The 24845-nt window shown below is 45.1% G+C and overlaps 1 protein-coding gene across 1 annotated transcript; it reads left to right on the forward strand.

The window, feature by feature from the left end:
* The first annotated feature begins 8479 nt into the window (after window positions 1-8479).
* Window positions 8480-23711, forward strand: LOC119822394 (inactive pancreatic lipase-related protein 1). Its single transcript, XM_038341625.1, has 12 exons — window positions 8480-8528; window positions 9830-9984; window positions 10341-10466; window positions 11931-12065; window positions 13512-13620; window positions 14841-14960; window positions 15072-15191; window positions 16772-16890; window positions 18046-18175; window positions 20139-20247; window positions 20860-21027; window positions 23630-23711. The coding sequence occupies exons 1-12, from the start codon at window positions 8480-8482 to the stop codon at window positions 23709-23711; spliced, it is 1422 nt and encodes a 473-aa protein (XP_038197553.1).
* The last annotated feature ends 1134 nt before the right edge of the window (window positions 23712-24845 follow it).

Consider the following 24845-nt stretch of genomic DNA (forward strand, 5'->3'; position numbering starts at 1 on the left):
GAAACTACAGGTTAATATCCCTGATGAATAAATACATATGCAAAGATACTCTATAAACTTGAAAATTGTATTCAGAGTTCACTAATGCCTGGCACTGTGGCATAGGCCTATAATTCTAGCAGACTGAGGAGGAAGGATCGCCATGAGTTCAAGGCCAGTCTGAAGAGTAGTGAAATTCTGTCTCAGCAATATAAATAAATAAGTAACATATTAAAAGAAGATGTACTTCATAAACAAGTTGGTTTCATCTTTAGGTAATACAATGTTGATTCAATATATGCAAATAAAAATAATACAACACAGACTTAAGTATGTAAATCACATGATCATCTCAACAGATGCAGGAATTTGACAGAGTTCAATATCTGATAAAAGCCCATGAGAAACTCGAACCAGAAAGGCCATACCTTGCCACATAAAGGCTGCTTCAACACTGTAGTCAACTTTGTGCTGGTGGGGAGAACCTGCAAGCACTGCCATTTCCCCTCTCTGCCTGCTTACATCACTGCTATTCAACGCAGTGCTCACAGTCCTGACTAGAGCAATATGACAAGAAACAAGATGTAAAAGGGGAAGACGGCAAAGAACCGCTATTTGTGGACAGCGTGATCCTATGATCAAAAGACCTTGGTAATTCCACCAAGAAGTTTTTAAACCTGATACATATTTCATCAAAATTACAAAGTGAAAATTCAACATATGAAAAAATCAGTAGCTTTCACCAATAATGAGCTTGCCAAAGAAGAACTTAGGGGGTTAAGTCCCTTTCACAACAACTTCAAGAAAGCCAAAATACTTGGGAATAAACCTAGGTGAGAAGATGAAAGACCTTTACAATGAAAAATTTAAGACCTTGGAAAAGGCAGGCAAGATGAGTCAGTAGGTAAAGGTGCTAGCCACCTAGCCTGACTATCTGAGCTTGATCTCAGGAGCCTACATGGTAGGAGAGCCTTAATTCATGCAAGTTTTCCTCTGACATCCATAGGTGTGCTGTAGCAGGCACACACATACACTGTAGAATGCCCTTCTGCATACTGTGATTATGTGTTGCTTTTATTGGTTGATAAATAAATGCTTTGGCTTATGGAAGGGCAGAATATAGCTAGGTGGGAAAGCCAAACTGAATATAGGGAGAAAGAAGACAGAGTTGAGGGAGGTGCAAGCAGCAGCCAGAGAAGCAAGATATGATGAAACAAACCATGAGCCTTGTGGTAAAATATAGAACAATAGAAATGGATTAATTTAAAATGTAAGAGATAGCCGGGAATAAGTCTAAGCCATTGGCCAAACAATTATAATAAATATTAAGCCTCTGAATGATTATTTCATAAGCAGTTGCAGGGACCGGCAGGTGATAAGAGAAACCTTCAGTTACAAATGGTGCCCACCATAGGGCATGGATCCACATAAGACCTAAAAAAGTTTTTAAAAGGTTCTAAACACACAAAAACAGAGCCACAGTGGGCTTCCTAGTTTCTTACACTGGCTATAGTACAGAGACAGTGTCTCCCAAAGTGTCCTGCAAGATGGAGCCATGCACCAGCAGCCATGAGCTAAACCATGTGGTGGTTTCCATGGTCTCATACAGGCCTGGGTATAGAGGGGCTAGTCAGCTGCATGCTGTGTGGCAGAATTAGCGTTTACTTATACAGGCATAAAAGGTTTGTGGGCCGGCTGCATGCTACCTGATGTCAGCATTGGGGTGGGGGATGAATGTGAGGCTCCATGCTTATTGCTACCTCCACCGTGTTGAAAGGATGAGCTGGTGGAACCAAGAGCCAAAGTGGCTTCTCTGGTCCTAGCCATGCCCACTGAACAGTTTAAAACAGTGATCAGAAAGATTACAGACACACAATAAAGACAGATTCAGACATAATATACCTCTAGATGGGTCACAGTGTTTAAAAAAATGTATATAGACTTGGAAAAAGAGAGAAGGAAAAGAGTATAGACAGTTATAAAAAATAGTTTTAAAAAAGAAAAATAAAGTCTTTAAAGGGACAGTAAAAATAATATAAAAATTAATAAGCCACATAAAAATGGAAAACACACAGAGTCTGGATTACGTACACTACTGTGTTTTCTTTGAATTTTTGGGACTGCTAATGAGATAACTACAGAGAGACATTTGATTGTGGATACTGCTAAGCTAAGCCAACACAAAGGTATGTTAACTTTAAATTTTGGGTCTAAGAATATGTTGCTTTGGAAAAGAGATTCTGGTTTTATTTCCACAAAAGATGGGAAACTGTGGATTCCTTCTAGGCTAATAAGGTTTGATCAAGTAAGAACCCCTGAGAAGTCTCCATGGGAGCAATGGCCCAGGTGATCCAACATCCAGAACAACTTCAAGGCAACTGGCTGAGATGATGCAGCCTCACAGACTACTACAGACAAGATTTAACCATAATTCTAAATTTTCTCAGGATCCTCGTAAGATTACCAGCATCACCAATCAGTAGGAAGTAGTATACAAAACTATGCTCAAATTTCCAAAATATTGCTTATAAATGTTTGTTTTTATTTAAAGAGGTTGGTTATAAGTAGTTAATGGTCATGATCACTCTCTTTCTAAAGAAAAAGAGGGGTTATGATATAGAAATGATTAAAAATGTAGATTATTAAATCTAATTTAATCTAAAAACAACTGTCAATCTCAAAATACTTTACATTGGTACAGATGTTGGTTTTTTGATACAAATTTAAAGTAAATTTTTATACTATCTGCATATTTCTACTCTTGTTTAAGGTATTATGTTTATGATTTAAACATGTAATATATAGCTAAGAAATACAAATAGTCATCTATAATAGTCAAACTTATAGACATGTTGGTTATGTTTTCTAGATATGCAGACATATATTTCAAATAGGTAGGCAATCTTCAAACACTTCAAGGACCTACAGAATATGCTATTTAAAATGTTTTTAAGAACTTAGACTTTTCTCAACAGTGAGATGCATCTGTTTCTGGCAGCAGCAATTACTTCAAGAGGATGATGGGCATCAAAGAAGCTCCTTATAGAGTTTGCTTTCAATATGGCAAGGCTAGTCATTTGAGCCAGAAACTGTTCTTTCCTGGACTGATTGACGGTATGCTGTATGAACTGGACTGCAGGACCCAAAGGAAAATGACTGCTGAACTCTCCAAAAGGTGAGATGGTCCTTTAGGGTTCTGGTTCATGAAAGAGTCTGCCAGACATTCTGCAGGGCACAGAAGAAAGTGACTGACAAATTTTGCCAAAATAAGCAGGGCAGTCCTTCAAATTTCTTTCTTCACTGAAAAGTCTGCCAGATATTTTAGGCCTGTGGGCTGAAATGGATGCTCCAATGTTACAAAAGGACTTTGGGTGACTGTTCAGGCAGCCAGATCTCTCTGTCATTTTTAGAGTTTTGGAAGTTGCTTACAATACACTTCCTGTTTACTCAGGTAAAATATTATATCATTCTGGGGCTGATGGAGGAGTGTCTATGTGTTAATTTCATTGGTTAATAAAGAAACTGCCTCGGCTCTTTAATAGAACAGAAAATTAGGTAGGCAGAGTAAACAGAACAGAATTCTGGGAAAGAGAAAGCAGATGCTTCAGGCAGTCGCCATAAGCAGTCGCCATGCTTCTCCTCTCTGAGATGGACGCAGGTTAAGATCTCTCCTGGTAAGCCACATCTTGTGGTGCTACACAGATTATTAAATATGGGTTAAAGCAAGATGTGAGAATTAGATAATAAGAGGCTGAAACTAGTGGGCCAGCAGTGTTTAAATGAATACAGTTTCCATGTAATTATTTCGGGTATAAAGCTAGCTGGGTGGCAGGATGCAGCCCGTGGCTCCATCTACATGAGGCCTTTGATGGGGTTGAAGAGTAGATAGTTAAAATTACAGTTTTCCTTAATTATGATAAAAGATAAAGGAAATATAAAACTTTAGATTCATGAAGATAGAATAGATAATAGAGTATTTTCTTTAATTTTGCCAATACAAATAGACTAAATAGTTTAACTGCAATTCTTTCTTGATACCTATTTTCTTATGTGCAATTTTACAATGTTAAAAGTAAAACATTCCCTTTTAATTAGACAGAAAAGGGGAAATGATGTGGGATGTCCTTCTGTGTGTTGCAAACATGTGTTGCTTTTATTGGATGATGAATAAAGCTAATTTGGCCTAGGAGAGGGCAGAATGTAGCTAAGCAAGAAGAAAGAAGGTAGAATTGATGGAGGCATCAGTAGTCACCAGAGAAGCAAGATGTCAGATAACAAGCCACTAACCTCGTGATAAAACATAAAATAATAGAAATGAGTTAATTTAAAATGTAAGAGGTAGCCAAAAATAAGCCTGAGCCATTGGCCAAACAATTATAACTAATATTAAGCCTCCAAATGATTATTTTATAAGTGGCTGTGGGAACCAGCAGGTGGGAGAGAAACCTCCAGTTAAACACACACACACACACACACACACACACACACACAATTTTTAAAGAATGCCCTGAAGAAAGAAATTGAGTTTCTATAATATAGAAAGACTTCTCCTGCTCATTGATTTGTAGAAACAATATTGTAAAAAACAATGGCTGTCTTGTCTAAAGCAATCTCTCAAGTCAATATAATTTCCTCAAAATTCCAGTGACATTCTTCACAAAATGGAAAAGTAATCCTAAAATTCACCTGAAAACACAAAAGCAATTTTCAAAGTAATCATGAGCAGAAAGCAATGTTGAAAGTATAACAGTTGATGGTCTCAAATTATACTCCAGAACCATGGTAACAAAAACAGCATGTTACTGGCACAAATATAAACATTACAGAATTAGAGAAAGGACCCTCACAGATACAGTCATGTGATGCACATACATACATACAGGCAAATATGTATACATAAAAAGCCATAAAAAGATTTTTGATATATTTTAATTTTGCTTTTTTTAAAAAAAAGATTCTATCTTGCCTCCATCAGATTGGTTCTCATCAAGAAAACAAAACAAGAATCCTGGGAAGGATGTGAGGAAAAGGAACCCTTGCACACTACTGGCAGGAGTGTAGACTGTGCAGCCGCTATGTAAACAAGAGTAGAGGTTGCTCAAAAATCTGCAGGTAGAAACACTTACGATCCAGCTATACCACTGCTGCTAAGTACACAATGGACTCAGTCTGCTCACCACAGGGATAACCTGCATATTCACGTTTATTGTGTCTCTATTTACAAGAGCTAAGAGATGGAACAAGCTGTTGTCCATCACCCAATGAGTAAAGAAAACATGGTGCCTACATACAATCAGACATGAAGAAAAACTGTAACCAAAGATGACTGTATTACGTGTACTAAACCAGACTCAGAAAGGCAAATCCTGCATGTTTCAGCTAAAAGCACTGCTCTATCTTCCAAAGATCCTGAGTTCAATTCCCAGCAATCACATGGTGGCTCACAACCATCTGTAATGAGATCCGGTGCCCTCTTGAGGAAGACACCTGGTCAGTTGTCCTCATCAACTTAGACCATGAAACCCAATATGGACAAGTCCAACAGAACCACCATATGCGGGCTGCCCATGCATGCTTCAGCATTGCCAGGGCATAAGTTTAATTCATTCATTCATTCCTTTCATATGCAGACTTTAAATTTGGGGAGACTATAGGAGGGGGATAATATTAGAGAGTGTGTAAGGAGGCAGTAGCTATGATATATTCATAAATATATGAGTTAACACCAATAAAACAAAATTCAGATGTTAATATTTCAATGCAAATTTCACTTCAGTAATAGATTCTGACCTGATGTGTTTGGATTTAGAGGCAGAAAAGTGCTGACAAAGCAAAACTGGAGAATCCAGCTTGGGTTGGTCATTTCATGGTTATTTCCTTGTGTAAAACAGAGGGGACTTCCTTACTGTGGTTGTTTGGGTTGATAGAATCTCCTGCTTCGCTGAGAAGATGAGTGGCCCATTTCACTGCTCAGTTTGATTATATGACATGTAGCACACATAGCTCCATTCTGTTTGGTTCTAACTGTGGGTGTTTATAACTACTGCTAAATACATTTTGTAGGAGGGTGCAGTTCTGAAATAGCCTGCTGTTCTAGGCCCCCATAGCCCATAACCAAACCACGACCTCAAAGTAACATTCCTGCAAGCAGCATGCCAATGTGGTGCAATGAGAGCATGATGAGCTGTATCAGGGCCCACCTCACAGGTTCGTGATCTGGCACCTCCAGACTGGTTTGGCCATCCCACTGAAGGTAGAGTTAGCCTTCAGGTAAACATTTGCTCTTCGCTCTGTTTCTAAGACAATGACTCATCTAGGGCTACTGTGTTTTACCTGTCCCCATTTGATTTTCTTTCTTCAAATCTACACCAGTGCTTGGGTGGTGGTAGATTCTAGATTTCAAGAGGAGGGGAAGTTTGTTGAAGCAGCGTGAGGACTATAGAACCTCCATGCTGTTGGTGTAATTCAGACCCTGAAACACAATGGAGCAGAACAGAGAATTTGTGAAAACATTTGGAGCTGTCTGCTAGTCTTTGACAAGGGAACCAAAAACATATACTGGAAAATAGAAATGTTCTTTAATAAAACGCCCTTGATTGTTTCAAGGAAAATTATGCCCACACAGAGAAGAATATAATTCAAAGATTACATTCTAGCTTATATAATAATGAGCACAGAATGATACTGAACCCAATTTAAGAGTTTAAAACCATGGAAATTTTGGTAGAAACTATATGGGGAGTGCTTCAGGACTTTTACGGGAAGTACTTCACGACATTTGTCTAGACAAACATTTCTTATATTTGACCCAAAATTACAGGAGGAAAACAACATAAGTGGGTTGGCATCTCTCCTCGCAGCTGGGTGGTTTATTTCTTTGTGCCTTGGTTTCTGAAAAGGGAAGTTAACAGTAAGTCCTGCTTGGTGTGGGTGCGTCAGGTTTAAATGAGATTTTTTGGCATGTTAGCTGTGCTTGAAGCACAATGACTAGAGGCTGCTGTTTCTGGTTTGTTTTTTGACCAGGTCTCATGCAGACTGGCCTCGGTTTGCTGGGTAGTCGAGGAGGACTTTCAACTTCTGAGCCTCCACCTCTCCAGCACTGGGGTTGGGCATACACTACCTGCATGTGTGGGGCTAAGGGTAGTTAACCAGGGTTTCATATACGGTAGGCAATTACTTTACCAAGTGGGGTACATCCCTAAACTGGCTGCTACTCTTTATTATTCTGGGGAATGAGTGCCCTCTCTGTTTTCTTAATAGGAGGGCTCTTTGATCTTTACCCCAGTTCTTAGGCTATTTTGGTGAATTTGACATGAAAACATATTTAACTTAGGAGCAAGTCTGGGACCTCCACGCGCTTGCTTTGAGGCTTATCTGATTCATGGGAACTGGCCAGCTGCTTCTGGGTGCACAGACCTGAAGCTGAGTCAAGGTCGGGTCTGTCTTCCAGGATCTGGGAGAACAACACTAACATGCTATGGACTACTGGTGTGGAATTTGGGGGCTCCTGAACCCCCACTGTGCAAGTTACAATGAGATAGTACAACCATTACAGCTGCCTTAAGCTCTGGGTTTCAGATTGGCTCATTACACACAAGTTAACAGGACTGGAGACTGTGGTGGGTGGGGTGTTGGGGGGCATTGAGTCTTCCAGGCTGGGTGTTGCTAGCCTTCAAGGGGAGGGGGACTTACTGAGGGAATTCTCTTAACAGAAGTTTCCCTTTACTTTCCAGTCGTCAAAGGCATCCCCTCTACTGTACATAAGAGACTACCCCTCGCTAGTAAGGTCTACTGCTATCTTTACTGGGGTGCAGCGGGGTGGGGGAAGGGTCACGCTAGAAATAGAAACCAAGGTCTTGCACATGATAAGAAAACATTCTATCTTTGAACCAAACTGGACCGTTTTATTTTGTTTTATTTTATTTTATTTTATTTTATTTTATTTTGAGACAGACCCTCACTAAGTCACGCAGGCTGGATTTGAACTTGATCCTCAGCCCAGGCAGTTCTTGAACTCAAACTCTTTTCATCTCAGGACACCTGTCTGCTCTTGCACATGCCCGCTTGGCTCCTAAGGATTCTCACAGACACGTAGTGCAAAGCTACAGACTCCTCCGCATCTTTCGATCAAGCACGCTTTTGTCTTCCCAGGCTTCTGGGAATATCTGCCCGCCATCCCAACCCTGTGTGTAAATACGCACAACAGATTGAAGGGCAGACTTAAGGTACAGATTAAAGCATAAAGTTCACATAGCTTCTGTTCTCATCACTCTCTTGTTTGCTTGAGCTAGAGTTCAAATGATAAGGCTGGGGTATAAAAAGGTCCCGGTGGGTCCCAGGGGAGCCAGCACCTGCCTCCTTGGACCACACAAGCCACCTCTGCATCTACTCCTCCTCCATCAGCTAAAAAGCAGAGGTAAGGCCGACAGCCCTGAGTTCCCAAGAGATGTTGCTTGTGGATCCAGGCTGAGTATGTTTGACATCGTTGACCTTGTTGTAGATGCTGATGCTCTGGACAATCCCACTTTTCCTCCTGGGAGCAGTCCGAGGTAAGCGACACCACAATCCTGTGTGAAGTGATGGTGGACCCAGTGTGATCGATCCCATGCTCTCAGCAGGGCTGGAGAAAGCCTTAGCCCAGGCGAAGCTTACAGGAGCCCCAGACTTTGCTGGGTTTCTAGGAAAGGTGGTGGAACTCAGAGCCTGGGAGAATAATCTGGGTAATGGTGGGGAGGGATATTTCCCTATGCCTGGAAGAGCTGATGGCCTGAATTTTTGAGGGAATATTTTAGAACATCTAGAAGTGACAAATGAACTTTTGCTTAATTAATGTGGACTTCTCAGCAGGTGCTCTGCAAGTATGTTAGAAGAACTTGGGAGGGGATCTTTGAATGCCTCAGATTTTTTTTTATTTTACCAAAAATAGATTTCTTTTAATACAATATATTCTAATTATAGTTCCCCCTCCCCCTGATCCTCCCAGTTCACCCCCCATCTCCTCTCCCATATGGATCCATATCCTTTATGCCTTTTGTTAGAAAACAAACAGGCAGCCTGGAGGTGGTGGCACACACCTTTAACCTCAGCACTCCACTCAGGAGGCAGAGGCAGGCAGATCTCTGTGAGTTCAAGGCCACCCTAGTCTACAGAGCGAGTTCTAGGACAGATTCCAAAGCTACACAGAAAACCCATCTCAAAAAAAGGAAGGAAGGAAGGAAGGAAGGAAAAAGAAAGCAGGAATCTAAGGAATAATAATAAAAAATAAAAAACCAAGAATATGACAAAAGTACCAAACAAGAAAAAGAGACAAATAAAAAGTGTAGAACGTATATATAGATGCAGAGACATACATAGTCGCACACACAGAAATCCCATAAAAATCCAAAACTGGACACCACAATATCTATGCAAAGAACTCATGCGGTTAAAACAAATTCATTATGAGACAAAAACCTCCAAAGATGCTGCTGAGTTCATTTTGTGTCTGCCGTCTACTGCTGGGTGTGGGGCCTGCTCTAAAGAGGGGTTTGTTTCCCCAGTGAGACTTCTTTGGAGGAAACCAGATTTTCATTTGCAAGTGGCTATCAGTTTGAAATAGCTTCTGGGTTAGCGTGCCTTGCACAGCCATCATCAGAGAAGCTTCCTCCTGCAGTAGATGGGAATAAATACAGAGACCTGTAGTCAGACAATGTACAGAGAGTCAGAGACCTTGAAAGACTCAGTCCTAAAAGGGATGATGTCTCCGTCAAACCGCTAGCTTCAGGGCTCAGGGAACTCTGCTGGAAAGGAGAGTCCACGGGATCCCAGCTACACCAGCTTCTGTATGAGTCTACCCATTCTCTCTTCTCAGGAAAAGAGGTTTGCTATGACAACCTTGGATGCTTTTCTGACACTCAGCCCTGGGCAGGGACAGCCATCAGGCCCCTAAAACTTCTCCCTTGGAGCCCTGAGAAGATCAACACCCGCTTCCTGCTCTACACTAATGAGAATCCAAATGCTTTCCAGGTGAGACTTCTCTGGGAGGCATCTCCTTATCTTTGTACCTGCTCCCCAGACATGACCCACCTTCTGGATGAGTGGACGGTTCACAGAAGCTGGATCCTCCTGCTCTCTCTGTAGCTCTGGTCTGGGCCCAGGGTTCCCTGTCCAACAAGTGCATAGGAATGGTAATCCTGTAAGTCCTGCCCCAGACCCAGAGGAGGCAGGGAATTGGGAGTGGAGAAGTCAGGATGGGCGTCCTGAAGAGCTGACTTGGAGCTCAGCCCTGAGAGGCCAACACACTGGGCCAGGCAAGGATGGAGAAAAGAGACAGGCTTAAGGGACAGCTTGGCAAAACACCGAAACCCTTCCCATTGCCACAGCTTCTCCAGCCCTCTGACCCGGCAACCATTGAGGCCTCCAACTTCCAAACGGCCAGGAAGACTCGGTTCATTATCCACGGCTTCATAGACAAAGCAGAAGAAAACTGGGTGCTAGACATGTGCAAGGTAGGTGACTGATCCACATCGCCACGTCCCACCAAGCTGGCTCACAGTACACAGCCACAACACATGCGCTTGACAACAAGAGATCTTCGCAGAGACTCAAAGGCTTCTCTTCACCAGCCGCAATTCCCCTTCCTGCTCCTAACCCACATCTGCAGCCAAAAGCAGGATCTGCTCTGGGAACTCATCCCTCCCACTGTCAAGCTTCCTGATCAGACCTGGTTCAGGACCACATGCTCTCGGTTTTAGCAGCAGAGTTTGTATTTCTGCAAATGAGGGATTGTGGAGTTTTGTTTGTCCAAATAATCTCACATTCCTAAAAGTCAGAGGCTTGTGGCTGTGATGATTTAGGGCACAATAGTCTAAGATCAACAGGATGACTTGGGGAGGGTAGCAGGGGGCTCTAAGACAGGGTTTCTCTGTAGCTTTGGAGCCTGTCCTGAGTATCATTCTGTAGACCAGGCTGGGCTTGAACTCACAGAGCTCCACCTGCCTCTGCCTCCTGAGTGCTGAGATCAAAGGTGTGCACCACCTCTGCCTGGCTCTTAATGAGCATCCTGTTAATTCGGTTTTCAGCACCAAACTTTCTGGTCTGGAGGGATTTCTCAGGGTTGCTTTGACAATGGAGGTTCCAAGGGACATGGCTGTCAAAAACTGGAGATGCCATGTGTGTTGGCACTGTCATGAAAGGTTAAAAGAGGTCTCCGCTGTGGGTGTCAAGCTGGCCACATGCACAACCCGGCTGAGCACCCAGGAAGTCTCTCCCTTCCAACTCCTCAATCTCTCTCACAGTGGTGCTCTTCTATTTTTTTTTTTTTTTTTTTTTTTTTTTTTTTTTTTTTTTTTTTTTTTTTTGGTTTTTCGAGACAGAGTTTCTCTGTGGCTTTGGAGCCTGTCCTGGAACTAGCTCTTGTAGCCCAGGCTGGCCTCGAACTCACAGAGATCCATCTGCCTCTGCCTCCCGAGTGCTGGGATTAAAGGCGTGCGCCACCACCGCCCGGCTCTTCTATTTTTATATACCTGCCATGTGTGTTCCCTCCAGGAAATGTTATGCCACCTTGACTGTGGAAAATGACACCCCCTCCCTCTTTATAGCTCAAGAAATGCCCAGTGGTCTGGCATGTTGCCTAAAGGAGCCCTCACAAACAGAACCACAAGGTCACATAGCTCCTGCTCACCAGACGCTACGCTGAGGTCTTTTCCATCACACCTGATTCCTCTAATGGTATAATTGATCCACCTTGCCAGATTTAGCTAAAGAAATCAGAGGGGCTGGCTTTTCCTTCATCTTTAGAGTATGGATTTTCTCTGCGGCTAGTATTTGCCCTTGTGGGTTGCAGGAACCCCTGGACAGAGTCCAGAACATCTCAGCACCCCAACTAGAAGCAACAGATGAGGAACACTTCTGATCCTTGTCCAGATGGATTTCCCATGCCCTGTGGCAACACTGTGTCTCCCCAACCCTAGAACCTGTTCCAAGTGGAGGAGCTGAACTGTATCTGTGTGGACTGGAAGGGAGGCTCTCAGACCACCTACACGCAGGCTGCCAGCAACGTGCGAGTAGTAGGTGCCCAGGTGGCTCACATGCTTGACGTCCTTGCGGTGAGTGGGCTGCAGGGGTGGGGGCAAAGGTGAAGTGAGGGGTTATAAAGGAGAGACACGAAGTGGACACCACCTTCGTGACACATGAGTGAGAGAAAAACTTACCAGGGAGCACTTAGTGATGGGGTTTTATCATCCTCTTGGATTGACAGCTAACACTGTCCCCTTGCTTGGATTTACAGTTAGGGAAACTGGGGCACAGAGAGGGTAACTAGCTTACCAAAACATAGAGCAGGCAAGTAGAAGAGTTGTCCTTGGGGCTCAGACCATCTGGCTCCAGGAGCTGCCCACCACACAAGTTGAATCTGTACAAAGCAAAGCCAGGCACCGTCAAGGAAAGCCAAACAGAGCCAGGAGGCGGGACGTGCAATGGATAAGCACAGATCCCTATAGCCATGGGTCCCACTGAAATTTTTCCTGCCGTGGTCATTTCAGTTGTTCCTTCCTGTGCTCGTCTTTGATCTTCACTAATATTTCAAGTCTCTCTCTCTCTGTATGTTAATTCAGGAATTCCTTATGGCCATTTTCTGTACCAGGTCAAGGTCCTACTATTTCATATCTTCTACATAACAGGTCTAGAAAGAATTGACTGCTTCTGCACCCCTGCGGAAATCAGAACCCATGGGGTTGCACAGAAAGCAGTGTAGAGGCCTGTTGGGGGATATCACAGAACATTGCGTGTGAACGCCATGATGATCCCGTGTTTCTAGAGCAGATGGGCAATAGCATGCAGGAGATAAAGGAGATCCATGAGTCCTAGGCCTTCATGGAGCTACATATAGGGAAGAGTTGCAATGACCACAGAGTGTGATCTCTTAGTGCAGTGGCTCTCCACCTGTGAGTCATGATCCCTTTGGAGGTCAAATGACCCTTTCACAGGGATCACGTAAGACCATCAGAAAACACAAATATTTACATTATGATCCGTATCAGTAACAAAATTATAGTTATGAAGTAGCAATGAAAATAATTTTATAGATCGGGTCACAACAACAGGCAGAATTGTATTAAAGTGTCACAGTGTTAGGAAGGTTGAGAACCTCTGTGTTAGAGGGTTCTGGAGATAGGGGAGCAGGTGTGCAGACTTTATACAGGCACATGAGCATGGTTAATCTACCTTGTATGTGGGGGTGGGGGGACATCTGGGAAGCCTCCCAAGAAAGAGGCATCTGGATTGCCGGAGACAGGATCTTTAGATGATAGCTGGGCAGGAAGATGGGAAATGGGGCTACAGAGTGGTGCAAACCAGGCCCAGGGGTGACAGAGCGGGACACTCTTGGAGGCCACAGTGAGTTTTAGCTAGAGAAAAGCCTAGGAAGGGCCACTTTGAGAAAGTCCTTGTCAGGAGTTAGCACTCAATGCTGAGGCTCCAGGAGGCAGGGAAAGTTCCCAGCAGGGTCGTCATGCTAGCGAGCACATCCTGGACATGTGATCTCTCCTCTCTAGACAAACTACAGCTACTCGCCTTCCAAAGTCCACCTCATCGGCCACAGCCTCGGAGCCCATGTGGCTGGGGAAGCAGGAAGTCAGACTCCAGGCCTAGGCAGGATTACTGGTAAGGCCCCAGGTCACATCCCCACAACCCCAGAATGGTCATAAGCCCGAAGTTCAGTTTAGAGCTGTCTGAACCCCTTCACTGTGGCAGAGCTGGGGACACCCTGACAGGAGATTTTAGGGTGCTTCTAATTAACATGTGGGCCATCGCTGTTGGCGAGGAAGAGAGTGGCTGTGTTTCTCTGTGATGCTGCTGCCGTGGCCCCATCTCTGCAATGCTTCTGCTGGGGCCCCCGCTGCTCCTCTCTGGGTGCAATCTTTCCCTTGATGTGGTTCATGCAGCAGTTTTGAACACCCAGGAAAATGCAGAGTATAGCTAGTGTGGACAGGAGCAAGTACCCTTGAACAGGGACTGCACTACTCATTCCTTTCTTCTCTTTGAAGTCAGGGGAGAATGGAACCCGGAAATTGCTGCCCCCCTTTTTCTGCTGGTTAAAGGATCCCAACTGCAGAAACCTACTAAAAACACCCTTTAACCAACACCGTCAAAGCAGCCTTCAAACACAGCAAAGCCTTTGCATCATAGCAGGAGCAGTGGAACATATCTACATGAGAATATTAATGCCATTATCAAAGGGAACACAGGTTAAATGGCTGAATACCCTAAATACTACAAAAAAAAAAACAACCACTTTGTGTTCCTTATCTAATCCTTAGAACTGAAGAAGCTCCATCAGGATATTAAGCAGCTTTCCCAGGGACACACAGGTTATATGAGCTCATGCCCAGTCCCTGTGCCATGCATTATATATTAAATTATTTAATCAACAGCAATTTAAGCTGATAAGTGATTGCCTTCAATTTGTAAAATGTGGAAGCTGAGATACCAAAACCTTGAATGACTCTCAAAGTCATACACGAGTTCTCCAAAAAGCAGCTCAATAGAGATTTGGAATCAGCAGCCCACACAGGCCCCGCACTCTGTTTTCTTTACAAAGATAAAAGGCAGGAAAATGTGAATATTAAATATGACAGATAGTGGAAGAATCTGAAGTTGAAAGAAATCCTTGCTCAAACACAATCTGAGTTCCTTTCTCACGTGCCCTCCTCTCCTGCCACAAAGCCCCCTTTAAATGAGTGGCCCAGGACACCACACCCCATGTTCTATAGACAGGCAATGACACCGTATGACCTATTCAATTGCATGTTGCCCAGCCTGTACAGCCGTACGCTTGGTCCTCCATGGACCGACTGTTTGACACTGCTGGCTATCTCTTTTAGGACTGGATCCCGTAGAAGCAAATTTTGAAGGAACTCCTGAAGAGGTCCGGCTCGACCCCTCCGATGCCAGCTTTGTTGATGTAATTCACACAGATGCAGCTCCCTTGATCCCATTCTTGGGTGAGCCCCCTGCTGTCCCAGTCTCTAGCTGTGGATAACAGTGTTGGTGTTTTAACCCTGAGAGTGCTGTGCAAGCCAAACCCTGTCTTGTTGTTGTAACCAATATCTTAGGTTTTGGAACAAATCAAATGATGGGCCACATGGACTTCTTCCCCAACGGGGGACAGGACATGCCGGGGTGCAAGAAGAATGCCCTGTCACAGATTGTGGATCTAGATGGCATCTGGTCAGGTAAGGCCATGGGGGCCAGGCCAGGAGGACGATGCTTCTTTGGGTACTCAGTACTTGCTATGACAGATATCCTACAGTGCACGTGTGTGGAGACCAGTGGGGAGCTTTGTGTGCCACGCCTCAGACACTATGCCCCTTTTTAAAAATGACACAGGTCCCTCATTGGCCTAGAGAGGTGTCTCCACCTTGCCAGCACTGCTGAAAGCATGCTTTGCCACATTTAGATTTTCTTGGGTTCTGAGGAACAAACTTCAGACCTCACACCTTCAAAGCAAGCATTTCATTGACTGAGCAATCTCCCCAGCCCCATAGAAAATCTTAGCCATAAAAATTACTAGTAAGATAAAATACTTTTCTGCATATTATTCTGAAAAAAAAACCTACGTAACTCTCAGATCTACTGATTCTGTATTTCCTCAAAACATGGTCATGTACATCCATGAACATCCATGTACTTGCCTCAGCAACAAGGAATCACAGCCCTCGGACTCAAAGCTCTAACCCCAGCTGTCAGTTGGCAGCCACCACATAGAGAAGGGGAAGTGACAAGCATAACATAATGGATAAATCAAGAGAATTTTCCTGCAAATGTGGCCTGGGAATCAATATTATGGTTCAGTCGTAGGTAGCTAGCTTCAGTTCAGTAACTAGAATAAGGGGATCCCAGAGGCATGCATGGCAAAGCTGTCTTCACAGTACAGTTGAGCAGGAATGAGGAGCAATCACATGGGGAAGGCTAGAATGAGGACTGCCCACTTACCATTGGGGAGCATACCTGGGGACAACGGGCATCCTTCCCTTAACAGCTCCAGTACCGCCTAAAGAGACTGAGAATTCAGCAGTCAGCTCAGCCATCCCAGTCAACTGGCAACATCGAGTTAAAATCCTTAGTGGGATGATAGACTCTTATGAGTGTCATTTCTGCTCAATTCAGTGCAAACAGCTCGGATGTCCTTAATGCAAATATTAGGGACCCATGCTTGGGCTTTGGCAGCTCCATCAGCAAAGGACAATAAAGTCCAGGCCAGGTCTGGATATGCTGGGCCATTTGTCAAGCGTCTCGGGTAAGGAGCTGGGAGAATACTGTAGGAATGAGAGTGGACAGGCACAACACTCGGCTGAAGCCCCTGGAATCTACTTTTTCCTTCGTTTGCATAAGAGCATCACGACAACATCCTGGTGCTTATCATGTCACACATGGGAGGATGTGGTGCCTCTGGTTGTGTTAGTCCTGGATACAGGGGCTAGAGGGGCAGTGTTGAGCACCAGCTGAACTGCATTTCTTTACCCCTCTCCCCTGTGATAGCTGTGCGCTGCAGGTCACCTGTGGATACTTTCACATGGGGGCACTAGGACACCTGCCTCCTAGGAAATGGGAGGGTCTGGGGACAATGCCAGTGAAGTAACCGGAACATTACCCCCAACACCCAAAGCCTCATTTGTTTATTGCCATTTTGTGAATGAATTATGAACTTAAGTTCTGTAGATACAGTCTCACTCTGGACCTGGGAGAGAGAGGCACAGATGCGGTCACAGCCTGCCTCCAATTGCCTGTTCTGACCCCCTGCCTGTTTCCTCAGGAACCCGGGACTTCGTGGCTTGTAACCACCTGAGAAGCTACAAGTACTACTTGGAGAGCATCCTCAGCCCCGATGGGTTCACTGCATACCCCTGCACTTCCTACAGAGATTTTGAGTCTGTAAGCTATTATTCTGCCATGAGTGATGGGCAGCACACACTGAGGTCCTATTATGTGGGGATCCACAGCTCCTCTTGATGAATGTCTGCCTTGTCCCTCAGAATGCATACTCCTTGGGAGTGAAGGAGGGGGAAAGTCCCGATTTTGGCTGGAAGTAGCAAAAATGTGTTTTTGTGTGTGTGTGTGTGTGTGTGTGTGTGTGTGTGTGTGTGTTTGTGTGGAGAGAGAGAGAGAGAGGGAGAGAGAGAGAGAGAGAGAGAGAGAGAGAGAGAGAGAGAGCAAATGAGCAATGTGGAAGATCAGAGAACAGATCTACACTGACATGAGCTTTCCAACACGAAAGTACACTGAAATCTGATTTGAAGAAAGCAATGGAGATGAGGAGGGAAAGGAACGTGCCTTTCTGTAGAGCAGACATCAGAGAGTTGTGAGGGCAGTGCCACCCCCAGTCTAGAACAGAGGAAAGTCAGATGATGGGATCCTATGTGCCAGGATGGCCACAGGCGAGAGACCGACACCACGACATACTGCTGCCTGCCTCATCGACTCATGAGATCCAGTAGGAGCAGTCCTCATCAGCTCCACACTGTGACATCATCGTGTTGGCAGCCTGAAGTTGGCCAGGATTGGAGTATTACACCATAGAAATTGTCAGCTTTGGGGCTGGGCTGCAGCTCAGTTGACAGAATACCTGCTTGGCATGCACAAAGCCCTGGGTTCAGTCCCCAGCACCTTATAAATAATTATAGCCCAAGCCTACGGTCCCTGCATTCGAGAGGCAATAGTAGGAGGATCAAAGTTCAAGCCATCCTCCACTATGTGGTGAGGCCAGAGAGCCTGGGACGCATAAGATTCTGTCTAAAAGAAAGAGAAGGAAAACTATTGGTAAGTGCTCAGTCAACATGGAGAGCCGACGCCACTGGCATATCCTAGCGCTGGGAAATACAACTGAGGGAAGCCGGGCCCAAGACGGCAGTGCTGTTTAAAGGTCCCTGACCATTCAAACACTGCAAATCAGGGCTAGGAGTTCTGCTGAGTGGAAGGAACTCAGAGACAATGGGCTCCAGTTCTCCCGTCGCAATGGGGGAACTGGGCTGTAGGGAATGGAGCAACAGCTTCTCCAGTCTGCTTCTCAGCCTCTGCTCTCTTTACTAGGACAAGTGCTTCCCCTGCCCATACCAAGGCTGCCCACAGATGGGACACTATGCTGATCAGTTTGCCAACAAGACAAGTGAGGAGCCGCAGAAGTTCTTCTTGAACACAGGCGACGCCAAAAATTTTGCACGTAAGTTGACTACTCACTCAGGCCAAGAACATGCCATGCCCCTTACAAGGAAAAGCTTGCCTCTAACCTGAAAGAATTCTGTGCAAGTTTGATTACCTTAGAGAAAGACATGTTTGCCCTGAGCCTCCCCTGCATGGGTCCTCTGAGGAGAAGAGAGCATCTGAATTACTTTTATTTATTTCCATTCTGTGGAATGACTGGAAGTCAAAGTGTGATTTGTGGGGTTGAGGCAGTTTGTGTACTTATGGGGACAGCTGGAATTTTTACCCCTCTCCAGTTCATCATCCCGTTCATTTTTAGGACTGTCTCTCTCTCTCTCTCTCTCTCTCTCTCTCTCTCTCTCTCTCTCTCTCTCTCTCTCTCTCTCCTCTCTCTCTCTCTCTCTCTCTCTCTTTCTCTCTCTCTCCCTCTCTCTCTCTCTGTCTCTCTGTCTCTCTCTCTCTCTCTGCCTCTGCATCTTCTCTGATCTCTTTTTCTATGTCTCTCCCCATCATCCTGTCTCTGTATCTCTGTCTCTCTAACACACACACACACACACACACACACTCACTCCTGTATTCATTCAGCAGACATTCTTGGTACTAGCTCTTTGCCAGCCCCAGTCTGGGCATCTCCTCTCCTCTACTCATGTGTCCCTGGTGCCTCTCTGATGTAGAGTGACCAGTAGAGGGAGGGATTACTTCTTTTATAACCCAACTGAATGCACTCAGATGCTAGGTCCAGATTAGACATGTATGGTCCATCTGTGACAGTTTTTACATTTGTGATACCATGAGGTATCACTCAGTAAAAACAGAAACTATGTGTCTATAATGCTATATAAAAACAATATGTCTTGTGTAGTTTCTGAAAGTCAGGTGTATTGAGGTATAATTTACATGCTTTAATGCATGTTTCTGGTTTGGCAAAGCAATAGATGGGTAGATGGCTTCATGAAGATTCAGGGCCTTCACAAGACTGTAAATACACATGCCTATAATTTTTTGCCAGAAGACTGATTTATCAACCCCCACTAATGCAGTAATCTTTGGAAGGCTTGCCTATATTTAACTATAACAAAGGAATCATTTATTACCCAATCAACACTTATTTATAGATCACAGATATGGGTTACTAGATAGAAGGGATAGAAGGATGATCAAGCCAATATTTTGAAATTTGAGTCCTAGGTAGAACTGGGTTTGGTGAGCTGCTGCTGGAATTAACGGATGAGGAACTTGACCCTGAAAAGAGAACGAGAAGGGGCAACATCTTTGGGATTGTAAAAGCATGTGGGACTTAGACAGGGGTGTGTATGCGCTTGTGTATATACATATAGATAACTGGGTGAATTTGTGTGTTTGTGTGTGTACACTGAATGCACATATGTGTGTATATGGATGGACTATATATGTATATTTATGTGTTTGCATGTTCTATGCCTCTGGGTGTGTATGTGTTAAGTCTGTGTATATGCATATTTGTGCATGCTCATAAGCCCTGGAACAGTAGTACTCTAGGTTTGAGTTCATATGACAGCTACCCGAGCACCAGGGTCCTAGAGATGCAGAGGTGGGACAGACCCAGGCTAGAGGTGCTCTGCACTCCTAAGCCATCCTCCCATGGGTAGCCTGTACCCCCCGGCTCCTCTTCTTGCGATAACACACAGCACCACCACTATGCAGCAGAACTTTCTCCAGCAAAGGGCTCGCTCGGTCCTGTTGGATTCAGAAGCCATCGGCTGTATGTGGCAGTTGAAAACCCACAACCTGGATAGTGAACTTGAGGAAATGCACAGTTAATATTATTTACCATGCATGTAACTGTAAGTAGGTCTAGAGAGGCCACCACTGGGTGCTCATTTAAGGTGCGGATTAGCAAATACGATTTCTCATGCTCTGTGCTGCCGTGGAAGAATGTGGGTGATATCTGGGCTCAACTGTTTTCTGTATCCATGAGGTCACCGCTCCCTTGCTTTGCCCAGGTTGGAGGTACCGGGTCTCCTTGACACTGTCTGGAAGAACAGTCACCGGGGAGGCCAAAGTGGCTCTGTTTGGAAGCAAGGGCAACACTCAACAGTATGACATCTTCAGGTAATCCCCGTACTGTGTGCAGAGCACTAGACATTTACATCTTCATCAGGGGGTTTGAAACTACTTTATCTACAGAAAATAATTTTATGCTTCCAATTACTTTTAATTTAAACCTAACCATTACTTTCCAGCACTTGGGAGGCAGAGGCAGGAGGATCTCTGTGAGTTCAAGGCCAGCCTGGTCTACAGAGAGAGTTCCAGGACAGCCAAGGCTGTTACATAGAGAAATCCTGTCTCAGAAAACAAAAACAAACAAAACACCTAATCATTTCTTGATTTTATACTTTAAAAATCTACTACTGTTCCAGATAACACATGTTAAGATGATAACCTACAATATAGATGATTCCTCTAGAAAAAAAACCTAAAACAATTTGAGAGAATTTAATCATTTTCTACAAAAAAAAAGAGAGAAATTTGAATTTGAAAAACAATCCTAAAATAATAGATTGAGGTTGCCAGCTTATTTCCAGGTGTTCATTCTCCATCTTTGATTGAGGATGCATTTGGGAGAAGATTCATTATTATAAGGCAATAAGAGTGGCCGGTCGTGGTTCCTGGTGGTCATCCTAATGTGCTCCATAAACCTGAATATGTCTCCTTTATTTCAAGGGGCGTTATGAAGCCAGGCGCTATACATTCCAATGAGTTTGATGCCAAGCTTGATGTGGGAACAATTGAGAAAGTCAAGTTTCTTTGGAATAATCACATGATAAACCCAAGCTTCCCCAAGGTGGGCGCGGCCAAGATCACTGTGCAAAAGGGAGCAGAACGAACAGAGTATGTATCTTCCCTGGCTGAGTGGTCTGGGGATGTATGCAAAGGAAGTCTGTGTGGGAGTTCCCTCCCCTGGGACAGATAGAAATCACTTGAAAGGGGATGGAGAGAACACAGATGGGACCGTTCTTGAGGAATTCTATCCTCACCCACAGCTTCCTCTCCCCCTGCCTGAGTAGGCACAAGGCCTTCAGAGGAAGAGAGGGCAGCTGGGTTGGGGATGATAGGATGCCCTACAGAGGCAGAAGAGAGCTCCAGCCCAAGGCAGCCCGCACACCTTTTGAGGCTTTGTGAGAAGTGTGTGCTCCTGGTGTTCTTGGGGATTGGTAGTTAAATGGGGCCAGCAAACTCAGACCCTTGGAAATATCACTTCCTCTGGTGGGGAAGAAGGGTTGGGTCACAAACTCGGGTGAACTTCTACTTCTGAAGACACCCCTGTTCCCCTAAGGTGAGAGGGCAGAGACATCAGACTGGTCAGGTGACCGACCATACTCAGCATGTTCTCAGTGGGACTACAGCCGAGAGAGAGGAGACCCAGGCTGGCCAGTGGAGAGCCTTACCCCTTGCCTCAGTGCCTCCATTGTAAGCCATTGCCTCTAGATCTGTTACATATTCCAAGGCCTGGATCCCGCCACCACGTGGCTAAAGGCACATTAGAATGTCACTGGAATCCTGAAGGTTTCTGAAGATAGATGTTCACTTTCTAGAAACCAAACAGGTTGAGTTGAAGCAACTCCTAGGGCCCTGTGGTCCTGAGCCCATCACTGTCAGAGGCCCCTCAGTGACTGAGCACAGCAATTTTGCCTACTCACTCCCCGGGAGGAGAATTTCTCTTAAGGTTTTCATTTATTTATTTATTCGGGTAGGTGTGTGAGCATGTATCACGGTGCACACAAACCCAGAGGACAGCTTGCTGGGATCATTTATGCCGTATGAGTTCTGGGGGTTCAACTCAGGCCAGCAGGCTTCCAGGGCCACTACCTGCTGAACTATCTTACCGGCCTAAGAATCTCTCAAGCCATCTGACACCAAGTGGTTAAATATAGGAAAGTCAAAACCCACTCCAAATGCCACAAACTAGCTTGGGGAATAAAAAAAAAAATCAACTAGTAAATTATTCAGACATTCTATTAGGAGGATTTGCCAGGAACGCTTTTACCAAATAACACTAATAATTATAAGTTAAAGAGCAATCAATATTGAGACTCAACCTCTTCTGGGTTCCCTCTCCCGTGTAATCTGATGTCATCATCTCAGTGAGATTCCAAGTGTTACCTAGGGCCTGCTGACTGGACTTCTTCCAATGATAGAAGACCAAAAGAAAAATAGAGCCCATCCTGCTCTCCCTACCCCCATCCCATTTGGAACCCATTGTAAATGTGACGTTGGCAAGGAGTCCATGGGTACCTATCCTGGAAAACAGTGGGGAAAGCAAAAGTAGAACCTGCACCAAGAAAGTTACACTTTAGCTGTAGAGAAAAACAAAACTTTGGGTACACATGGCAAATCACATGACCCATGGGACAGAGACCACAGAATGCTGGTGGCTGGGGGGGTGGGGGGGAACCAGGGGAGGCAGGAGCAGCCTGAACTGACGAGGGGCCGGCAAACTGAGGCCAGGCTGCTGGGACTTAAATGTGGAGCTTCCAGGCTAAAACGTCTAGGACAAACACTCAGAAGAGAAAGTTGGAGGAGGCCAACAGAGACAAGTAGTTTCACTAGGGTTGCTTACAGGAGCATGGATAAAGGGCTCTTCAGGGGTGCGTGGACACCTTGTCAGTGGCTACAGTGGTTAAAGCAAAGCAAGCAAAAACAGTTGGGACAGAGCTCACTCTGTCAGAGTGTCTGTGTTAGTTTCATATTGGAAACCTTTCCCCACTTATTGTCGTGAGATGTGCATAATACCACGGGAGTCTCAATAACGTGAGAGGGAGCCCTATTCTACAAATGAAGAGTTCGTCAAGTAACAGTTATCACTGGCAGGTGGGAGAGATGTGGGGGACGAGGAGAAAGTCGGACTCTCTGGTCCTAGCCCTGGAAGACAGGTCAAGGGAGAGTTGGATGGGTAATACTACAACAGAAAATATGGCCAACAGCATAGGGTAGACTTGGAATTGTATCTTGGACCTTTACCTTACACAGAGCCTTCTGTGACTCAGTTTCTTCTCCTGTAAGGCAGGGCTAATCAGACCTCCTCACCCACGGGTAGTGTAGTTTACACATGTAAACCTTTTGATGTATTTGCCTGCAACTGAGAATTCAGTCTCTCATAGATGCCATGGCCTTCAGCTGAGCCTTGAGAGCACTGAGGAAAGCGTCAGTGGCTGCCTCTAAGCCAGTCTGCTGTGGCCATCAGCGTCTGTTAAAATGGGAGAAGGGAGGATGCTGCCTTAGGAGGCCACAGTCTGTGTATGCCTGGACCAGTGATGGGATCACTTCAGAGCAACAGTGAACCCTTCCCTGGGCTGGGTGGGCTTTATACTGGAAATCCAGATGGTCGCAGCCTCTCCCTGGCTTCTGAGCTGCGCATTAGTGTACACTGTTGCTTAATGCTTTCACAAGGATGACAGAGCACGCCAGTACCAAACACAGCGTTTCCTTACAGGTACAACTTCTGTAGTGCCGAGACAGTGAGAGAAGATACTCTGCTCACCCTCATGCCTTGTGACGCCCCAGACACGATGTGACCTCCTGTTAATGCCAATAAAATCCTCTGTTGCACATGCCCACACAGTGTCTCTCTTGGATGTCAGCTGCCACTCATGGAGACATTCAGCAACTGAATATTGAAGACACTAATGAGCATGTTCTGTATGTGGGTTCCTCACCTTGGTGTCCAACAGAGCATCACCTTACCATAATTCCTTGGTCTCCTTCACGCTCACTTTTCTATTTCTCAGAGAGGGTGTAGGTTCACAGCACAAGAAAAGACTCTGTGGAATCTTACAGTGAGAAACTGAGGCAGAGAGCAGGGAAGGTCTAGGCACACACGTGAACTCATGCCCCATCAGGAGTGATGGCCAAGCTCCACTCCACCGTCAGTGTTCCTTCCCCACCCGGCTACTGCCTGTGGAGTCATAGAAGTCCTTTATGATGCTCACTTCCTGGCTGTTAGAGGTGATGAAGGGGTCTGGGTGGGTGGGGGAGAGCCCCTGATGGCTCTTGTTGAGAAACTCACGTGAGCTCGTGTGCACAGCCAGTCCTCTGACTACAAGGCTACTTCTCGGGCCCTCCCTGAGTGCCTTCCTGCAAGAAGGATCCAGGATGTATTCTAGGAGGTGCACGATGCAGACTTACTTCCTGCTTGAATTACTGTGGAGCCCTCAGTCAGGTGTCATGTGATGTTTTACTCTTTTGGCTTTTTGAGGGGTCCACCACCTAGCTCCCAAATAAATCACACATGGAGGCTTGCTTATTCTTAGTTATAAATGCCCAGCCTTAGCTTGGCTTGTTTCTTGCCAGCCTTTCTTAACTTAAATGAACCCATCTACCTTTTGCCTCTGGGCTTTTACTTTTCCTTCTGTATAGCTTACTTTTACTCTTACCCTTTGACTGCCTGGGTGGTGGGTGGCTGGGTGGCTGGGTGGCTGGTCCCTGGCATCCTCCTCGCCTTGTTCTCTCCTTCCCTCTTCCCAGAGTTCTCCTTTTATTTATACTCTGCCTGCCAGCGCCACCTATCCATGCTCCTGCCTTGCTACTGTCCATTCAGCTCTTTATTAGGACCAGCAGGTGTTTTAGACAGGCAAAGAATCACAGCTTCACAGAGTTAAACAAATGCAGCATAAACAAAAGCCACACACCTTTACATCGTTAAACAAATG

This window comes from Arvicola amphibius, chromosome 1 (genome assembly GCF_903992535.2).
Source record: "Arvicola amphibius chromosome 1, mArvAmp1.2, whole genome shotgun sequence".
NCBI lineage: Eukaryota > Metazoa > Chordata > Mammalia > Rodentia > Cricetidae > Arvicola > Arvicola amphibius.

Coding starts and splice junctions, on each gene's coding strand:
- LOC119822394 (XM_038341625.1), top strand. CDS start 8,480: ATGCTGATGCTCTGGACAATCCCACTTTTCCTCCTGGGAGCAGTCCGA. Junction 8,529..9,829: donor CCTCCTGGGAGCAGTCCGAG/GTAAGCGACACC, acceptor CTCTCTTCTCAG/GAAAAGAGGTTTGCTATGAC. Junction 15,192..16,771: donor TCTAGATGGCATCTGGTCAG/GTAAGGCCATGG, acceptor CTGTTTCCTCAG/GAACCCGGGACTTCGTGGCT.